Here is an 8,930-nt window from a genome sequence, read left to right as displayed (position 1 = left end):
CTTCCTCTCTTCTTTTCGCCTCTCTTCTACTAGCTTCTAATGCTCTTCGCAGGTCTCTTTCTTCACTTGACTCTCGATACCGTCGTCTTCTTCGCTCTCTTCCTTCTTCTTCGTCATCTCCTGTGAGAACATCATCCCTTATGCGCAAATGTCTTCTCCTGGATGAGCTCCTACTCGTCCTTGACTCAGAATCACCTGTTCTTGTCCGCGAATCGCCATTTGACCTTTCTTCATTGAGTAAGCCATTCTCCTGTGCTAAATCTGTATTCTGTCTGGCAAGTCTTGTTTGTTGCTCTACTAAATCTCTCTCCCTTTACCTTTCCAAACGAAGTATTTCCCTCAGCTGTTCGATTTTCATATTTTCTTCGTCAATGTTTTCTTCCGCTCCTTCTTGAGCTTGTTCCTCGCCTTGTTCAGTCTCAGTATTAGTTGTGTGAACTGACCCTTCTCGGTATCTATCTTCGTTAGGGTTAACGTTCTGCTGCTGGAGTATACCACGTCTTTCCCCTGCGGCCGAAGTTTCTCTTGTGATCCAGGGCCATCTCTGACATTAATATAACCTTGTGCGGAAGAACTCGAAATGCCTTTTGATGCAAATTTTTTTTGCACGGCTCCTAATTGAGACTTCACTATTGCATCACTTTTTTCTTTCCGTTTAGTCCTGCATATCCACTTTTAGGTGGTATCACCCTGTAAGGAGACATATCTTAAGTAATTTAAGACAATACTAGGGAACTGAAAACAATAACCGTACCTTGATCAAGTTGTAGCTTCTTAAAGATCAAAGAAAATCCAAAATCTACATAGGTCACCAATAAGAAGATATCGTAATCGCTCGTAATCAGTTCCCAAATCAAAACTAACCGGTATTGATTCAATAATTTCAACAGGAAACCTAACTATGAGTATGGTGTATGACATAATTTAAAATCAATTCAAAATATTTAATATCAGCTGTGAATTGTTTAGTGTATACTGTTAGTGTTCAGTATCAAAATATGAAATATCAATTATGAATTATGATTATCAGATTATGAAACATGCTAAGATATTAGATACAAACAAAAATTCTATAATGACAAATTCTAGTCAAGGACTTGGTAACATATCACCAATTCACTTGAATTATGAATATGGAACTAAAGAAACCTTATGCCTAAACGGAAACAAATACTATCATGCTATGCCTGGACTTGGACTGATATAGTAATTTTTTCTCGCTCGCTCTCACAATCTTCTAGTGCAGTTTGAAATCCTTTAGGGCTAAGGGATAATTTGATATTTCCGATTCTTCCATGCGTTTGTTTCGAGAAGTTACTTTGTAGTTTCTATCTGTGTTTTCATATGTTTTTTAAATTTTGAACTACCCAAAAATGTTGGGCCATAAGCCCATAGTGGCTTTGAAAGAATTTCGCCTTGTGCCGTCGCACAACTTGACGGGCATCAGAGCCGGCCTGCTGTGATCAATCTTCGTTCTCCTCCTTACAACGCCTCTCCTGTTTCCATTCTTCCTCTTCGCCTTTCTTCAACATGCTTACTTCTCCTTGAAGCTATTATGTGCTGAGCTCTTCTTGTTCTCCTCGTCATTTTGATGATTCTTCTTCCACCTTTTAACCACACTTATGACCAATAATACTGGCTTCGAGCTATTCAACTCACTGAGTTACTTAGAAAACCCAATCCGATGAAGAATAACGAGTTGAAATTGTTTATGATCCTTTAAACGAGTTTCTTCTTTAAAATCCAACACTTCTATTGTAATAAAACCAAGATGTTATAAAACTCTTACTATACTCTAGATCTCAAAACCAAGAATGAAATAAACTCTTAAAATTTTATGAAACTCAAATAAAAGGTGTTGAAATCAAACTTTCATGAATAAAATCCACTAAAACTAAGGAATAAAAGCTAATCGCAAAATCACAAGATATAGACTTAAACCATTTTTCTTTAACAAATTCAGGTGAGAGTGAACTCTCTTGTTCTGATCCATGTTTGGGGCCAAAATGTAGCTACTGAAAAACCGGTAATACACCCAAAGCATCGAAATAGAAAGTAACTAAGACATAATATTAATTTTAGAAAACATAGTGATAAATTAATGATGCTGATCTAATTGATATTTCCTTAAGCTTAAAACACAAACCCTAATATGGAAGATAAAGAGTCTCTCTCACAATATAACTCTTACCATACAAAATTACTCAACCCCTCTTACAATGCCCTAAGGCTTCCTTTTATAGGAAATCAGTGAAGTGGAGTACAACTCATATTTACTTCGCTAATAGTCACAAATTTCACGTGATTTCACTTTTTACATCGCTACTTCCATTTTTCACCATAAAGTGCTACTACTATATCAACGATAACCTCGGTTTCTTGTCTGTACAGCTGTCACTATTTTTTGTTCAACAATTTTCCTTCGGTGGAAATCATTCTTTTCTTCACTCAAATATTCTTCGTTGGATAATTTGGACGAGTTCTCTTCGTTCCTTCTGACATCATTGCTTCGTTAACTTCTATGCTTCATATCTACTATTTCGCATCTCCCATTTTCAGAGAAGTTTCGATGTACCTTTTTGTCAGTTGATTTGACCTATCGAGCATCTTAATAAATGCTTTATCTCGGTTTTTGGTGATAGTATCTTTTACGAGATCTGTTTGTTAATCCTGTTCCTACACGTGGCGAAGATATTTTTTGTATCCACAGAATGTTGTTCATAACTAAATAATGGAGAAAACTAGGAAACGTTATTCTTTCTCTTATCTCTCAGTTCCTTACTACATCATTAGATTTTCTGCTCGGTGTGCTCTCGGTCGATTCAAGGATGTAACAAATCTTGAATTCGATAACATTATTAGAGGGCTTTATTGTATTCCGAGCTATGTTGTATTAGGCATTGGGTGAGGCGAGGCGCCAAGCCCATCTCCTCGCCTAGCGCCTAGGCGCACATAAAAAAAAAGTAAAATTTTGGTCATTTCTTGTTGCCATGACGCCATTTTTGCTAGGTGCCTTCTGGGAAACTCGTGTGCCTAGGCGAGCACCAAGGGGGCCTTTGATAACATAGATTCTGAGGTCAATAATTTTGTAACCCGTTTGTACTCGAGAGTTTAATTTGGAAGGTCGAGTAATTGTCTAAAAGAATCTTGAATTGGTACCTTGAAATCAGAAGTATAGCGGTTCCTTTCGAGGAACCAACTTGTGAACTATCCTTTTTTTTTTACTCAAAAATGGCACAATTTATTAAAAGAAAACAGCTGATTACCAAGGAGGTAAAATACTGATCCGAACCAATACAAGAAAAGAAAATCTAAGCAAAACCCAAATGAATCTAGTTCATAACAGCCTCCCAATTGTACAAAACCATCTCAATTGACACTCCTTGAAAAATCTTTGTTCCCGAGCACCAGTTATAAATAAGCATCTTAACACTGTTCTTGATCTCCTCCAAAGATTTATATTTCCCGTTAAAGAATCTTGCATTCCTCTCTGTCCACATAGCCCACCAAATTGCAAAAGGGATGATATCCCAAATTTTGTTGCTGATATTATTGCAATAGCTCTTTTTTTTCTGTTCCATTCCCAAATTGTTTGTCTAACTGTTTCCTGAAAAACCCAACTGAGGTTATAACTCTTTAGGAAAAATAACCAAATCTCCCTGGTGATTTCACAATGTAGAAAGATATGGTTATTTGATTCACCAGCTTTCTTACAAAGTAAACAACTATTAATAAGAATAGAGTTCTTGTAAGTATCCAGAGTGGGAGCAACATTGTAGCATAAAGTCGACACAAAGAAGATTACCTTTTGTGGAATTTTTGGATTCCATAGGCACTTATAAGGAAATAAGATCAAGTCATCCACCTCTAAAGCTTTATAACACTCTGAGACAGAAAAAGGCTTTCTTCCCTGCTGCCACACTCTACTGTCACCACTCATGCCAATATTGAAATTTGAAATAAGATTAATAAGATGAGCAGCATCTTTTACTTCTATATCTTTCAATTGTCTACAGAAAGCCAAATTCCAACTTGCACAATAATAGCTTAAACAATCTTGTATAGTTGCATCCTGCGCGCAGTCTACTTAACTTGAATAAAGAAGGAAATAAAGACTTCAAATCTTGCACATTCAACCATGAGTCCTTCCAGAAAAATACTCTATCACCAGAATTCACTTGCAAGGTAGTATTCTGCCACACCTCATCATTGGTTTTTCAAAATGCCTGCCCACAAACTCTTCCCAATAGGCTTATTAGTATCATTAGGGAAAAAAACCTTACTATTGCCACCAAACTTAGAATGAACAATCTTTCTCCAAAGGGCTTGCTTCTCGCTACCATACCTCCGTATCCATTTGACATGCAATGCCTTATTCATTAATCTTAACTTCTTAATACCTACACCTCCACCTTCCTTGAACACCCTACACCTTTCCGATTTACCCAACCCTTCTTGATACCTACACCTTCCTTGTGAACTATCCTTTTGTCCACATCCTCCAAAATAATCCTACCTTATCTTACATGAATCGGCTCCGCCTACGATGGAGGCGGTACCTATACCATAAATATTGATAATAAAGATTACATAATTATTACTAAATTTCGCATGATTTCTTGAATTCCCTAAACTTCTTTCCCTTACTAAGGATTTCTCTAATATGTTCGAAAAGTTAATCAGTACGAAGGATGGTTGTTGTTTTTCTAGTCAACTTTGTAAGAATCATAGAGATCGATGCTCGGATAAGAAACAATCATAGACTAAACTTGATAAGGCTGAACATAAAAAATTTGGACTAGAGAACGTTTTTCTGTTAATGACAACAAACGGGAACGTCGACTAAAACAACTTGATCATCCTTGAATGCTTGGTTTAATATTCTTTCTCCTTCTTTAGAAACTGCTTAATGCGGTCTCGCTGAAAAGTACGTAGCTTTTCCTTTTCGGAGAAAAGAGGCTGCCGATTCTTTTTGTGCAAGACACTAGGCCAATACGTGACCCGCATCAATTCAACAAACAAAGGAAATTCAAGTAAGAAAAATAAGAGCACAGAAATGAAACCAAAGCACGCTATAGGAATTGGAGCCCAAGAATATCTATCTGTAAGAATCAGGGTAAATGCCGCGCCGAAGCCTACCAATATGCTGGCCATAGAGATGAACAAAGTTGCAAGACCTATTATCAGCTTTTTCGGCAAGGATTTCAGAAAATCCTGTTCCGCGTATCGAGATGTCATGATAGCTAAGAACATAACCACCGATGTTACTGAAGAGAACAGAGCTACAGCATCTGCTGCCGCGTACAGCGAAAATGTGTTGTTTTTCAAGAAAACCGGCAAGCCATTTTTGGGGTCCTTAGCTTCACTGACATTACCTCCAGGAACCGTAAATGCAGCTGCAAATGCTACAGTAGCAATAAGGGTGGCAACCAGCATGCACGATTCAGATGTATCTTTCAACCATTTCTCTCCAGCTTCCCGTAGGCTCTTATGTTGTTCAGTGAACACATATTGAGCTGTTTTCCCATAAACATTTCTCGTGTGATTCAAGAATGGATGCACCAGCCTTGCCACTCCCTGTGTAAGTTATGTGATTAATACGACTTACAGGTGATATACATGAGGCAAATTATTTAATTTTCCAAGCCGTTATCAACCCTTACCTGAAACCACTGCAATTCTCGTTGCATTTGTAGAGCAGCTCCAGACACCGAGTTGAGTTGTTGAGGCGGCGCTAACATGGCAGTGTGATGTAGGATATTGTTACAGTTTTCATCTTCGTTGCAAATTATAACATCTATTTTTTTTAGCACATCTGATAAATTCCAAAAGCGTATTAAATATCTCTTCATTTCGCTCCATAATAGCCATTTGCATCATAGTTTTTTTTCCCAGTTCATATGAAACCACGAAAGGAAACATGCTCAGGCACTCCTCAACAAACTCAGTGATACCGTATTTTATAGCCGTATGTACCATGTCAGTTTTATTGAGAAATTCTATAACTTCTGACCGTGTTTTGGTATGGCGGTCAAGTATTTCCAGTATCCCTGTGACAAATTTTTTGGCCTGTTCGTGCTTCAACTTCATCTTGTATAATTGTCTGACAAGAGGTACTGCAATACCGGAAAAAGAAAAATAGATTGTTAGATAAGTCAACGCACTTGACTAATCCTTGTAATTCGGATATGTTTGTATGTGGAAAACAAACACATTACCTCGTGCATAAAATGGCATATTGTTGCCGGAATCAACAGAGGCAAGTGAGATTTGTGAAGCGGTCGCATCATTTTCTTCTGCGATTTTTGAACTTCCCAAAGAATTCTCTGTCTCTTATAGGGCCTTGTGAACTTTCCAAAGGGTTCTCTTCATCTCTTACGGTGCCATCTATATTCTCTTCTTCAATATTGTTTGTCGGTACACAAATCACTGTTCCACATTTATTAAGTTATTATATACGGGGTAGGATCCGTTGACATGGTTATATTGACATAATCCGTTGATATGGTTATAGTTTTTTTTTTCTAATCCCAACCGGTAATGAATTTGAAACTAATTTTTTGGTGACATGTTCTTCTTATAAATCTCTACATTCAATCCAAAAATGAGAGCATTTTGAGATGTATAAAACCACCATCTACGATTTTAAATATTAACCGTTGGAGATTAACGGTTGAAATTAAAATTTGTGGATGATGAAGTTTCGTATTTCGGAATACGCTCATTTTTGATAGGAATGTAGAGTTTTATATGAGGAACATGTCACCAAAAAATTAGCTTCAAATTCATTGCCGGTTGGGATCAGTAGCAAAATGGCGCTAAAATGTGAAGATTATGTCAATATAACCATGTCAACGGATCCCACCTCATTACATAAGGAGGGATCCCCTCACACTTTTATTATCACACTATCTCACACGTTGGACGTCACGTTCGCGAATAAAAATCAAACTGTAACGTATTTGAAACTAATATTTTGGGGATGTGTTACTATTACATTGTTTTACGTTCCTATCGAAAATGAGCATATTCAGAGACGTATAACACCACCATCTACTATTTTGAAAATGAGCCGTTGAAAATGAACGAAATTCTGGCCGTTGAAATTAAAACCGTTAGATTGTGAGGTTTTATATTTCGGAATATGCTCATCTTTATTAGGCATGTAGAACTTGGTAAGAGGAACATATCCTCAAAGTATTAGCTTCAAATCCGTTATAATTTGATTTTTATTCACAAAAATAAGGTCCAACATGTGAGATAGTGATAATAGTGTGATTTTTATTTACAAATGAGAGTAACAAGCTGCAACTGCAATTGAAAATAAGAGTGAAAGCTGCAGGTGGATAGAGTGAATATAACTAACATGAATAGACAATGCGTTGCCACCAGGATAGCTTGGTTCCACTTCTAAATTCAAACGGTCTGTAGACCATCAATTCAAATATGTACATTTCTCTGTTTTCAATTTTCTCCATAACCAAACCTGGAAACTCTTTTAAAATCCGCGACGCCACATCTACAAAACAAACAAAAAACGTGGTAGTTGTTATAGCCACAAGGTTCAAATGAATTGTAGCATATGAACAAAAGCCTACCTAATTAACACCATGTTCAACACTAACAAAATCTAGCCACCAATATCTGTTGTTTACGTACCGTAACAACTGGCTTCAATTGCAGTGCACAAAAGCCTAGAACCAACAGGACAAGAGAATAGAAATGGGTAATATTTTTTTGTTGCAGAATAAAGATGCTCAACAATCTTATCTTGTTCAGTTGACCTGTTTAAAATAGCAGTTTCGAGTGGTAAGTTTCCTTCATTATCACGTATCTCGAGCAATTCGCTATTCTTCCTTGCTATCGCTTCAGCAGCTTCAAATTTTCCTTCACTGGCTGCAGCCACGTGAAGTACTGTGTAACCATTGTATTTTTCTTTTAACGCAAGTGCTTCTTTCGGTAAGAACTCCACCATCTTAACCACAAAATCCCACTTTTTCATATACGTAGCCATATGCACTACTGTTTCTAACTCACTTGTAATCGCTTCCGTCTTCGCTTCTGGATACTTCTCCAAAAACCTCGTAGCTTTTTCCCAGTTGCCGTAATATGCTGCGGCAAATAGGTCCTCATATTTTTCCGGAATATAAGGACCGGTGTCTTCTTTTATGTCTGAAATACACATCCTTGAGAAACGAAAAACAAATAAATCAAATTTCTCTTTTAAAAAACTAACACGGTCACGGCATATGTATATCAGATAAGGTAAACGAAACTTACCAGAAGATTTTTGTATCTCATCATCATCCCTTTTTGGCTTCTTTTCATCAGCTGTTGCTATTAATGCCTTACTTTGATGGGCTAGTGCTTCGATGAGTCCTTTATTGATATTTGTTAACTCTAACAATTGATTCTGTCTAGAGATTCGGTAAGTTTGTTAACCATACCAGCACTATTACTTGCTTCAACAATTTCAGATCGCATTGACGTTTCTTGTACTGATTTATGATCATGTTCATCCCTCTCCTCAGTAATAGACATTGTGAGTGATTGAAAACTGTTGCTTGGAGAGATCTTGAGAGAGATGGAAATGAAAATAAATAGCCCTCTAATGGAAAGGAAGACAGATGCCACAGATCTAATAAAATCTAGCAATATTCGAATAACCCTTCTTTATGGTTCATATTTATTTATTAGTGTGTCCAAGTGATCTGTTTTTATGTACAAAAATATATTGTCACATTTTTTCTTCAATTCAAATGTATATCAAGCTTAATTAAATAATTCCCCTCTTCTTTTAAATCCTTTATTTCTTAGCATGGAATCATCAAGTTGTGATCATGAAGCAAACATTTCGATTGGTTCCTGGCCTAGAATTTATCCCTTGTTCGTACTTTATTGTACAAGAAAATTAACAATAATTAATGTTT

General features: G+C 36.8%; 1 protein-coding gene across 4 annotated transcripts; it reads right to left on the bottom strand.

Moving 5' to 3' along the window:
- Window positions 1–4,759: 4,759 nt before the first annotated feature.
- LOC113349270 (ankyrin repeat-containing protein NPR4-like) lies at window positions 4,760–8,677 on the bottom strand. Of its 4 annotated transcripts, none has more exons than XM_026593213.1 (6): window positions 8,281–8,676; window positions 7,660–8,186; window positions 7,367–7,519; window positions 6,219–6,429; window positions 5,664–6,116; window positions 4,760–5,577 (listed from the first exon to the last, which is right to left on the bottom strand). In XM_026593213.1, exons 5-6 carry the CDS (start codon window positions 5,850–5,852, stop codon window positions 4,876–4,878), a joined length of 891 nt encoding a protein of 296 aa, XP_026448998.1. In that variant the 5' UTR covers window positions 5,853–6,116; window positions 6,219–6,429; window positions 7,367–7,519; window positions 7,660–8,186; window positions 8,281–8,676; the 3' UTR covers window positions 4,760–4,875. The 4 variants fall into 4 exon arrangements, with proteins under 4 accessions (XP_026448998.1, XP_026449000.1, XP_026448997.1 ...); XM_026593215.1 differs by having other exon boundaries at window positions 8,281–8,674; XM_026593212.1 differs by having other exon boundaries at window positions 6,219–7,519; window positions 8,281–8,677.
- Between the last annotated feature and the right edge of the window lie 253 nt (window positions 8,678–8,930).

This window comes from Papaver somniferum, chromosome 2 (assembly GCF_003573695.1).
Source record: "Papaver somniferum cultivar HN1 chromosome 2, ASM357369v1, whole genome shotgun sequence".
Taxonomy (NCBI): Eukaryota; Viridiplantae; Streptophyta; class Magnoliopsida; order Ranunculales; family Papaveraceae; genus Papaver; species Papaver somniferum.
This window is presented reverse-complemented; position numbering and strand designations above follow the sequence as displayed.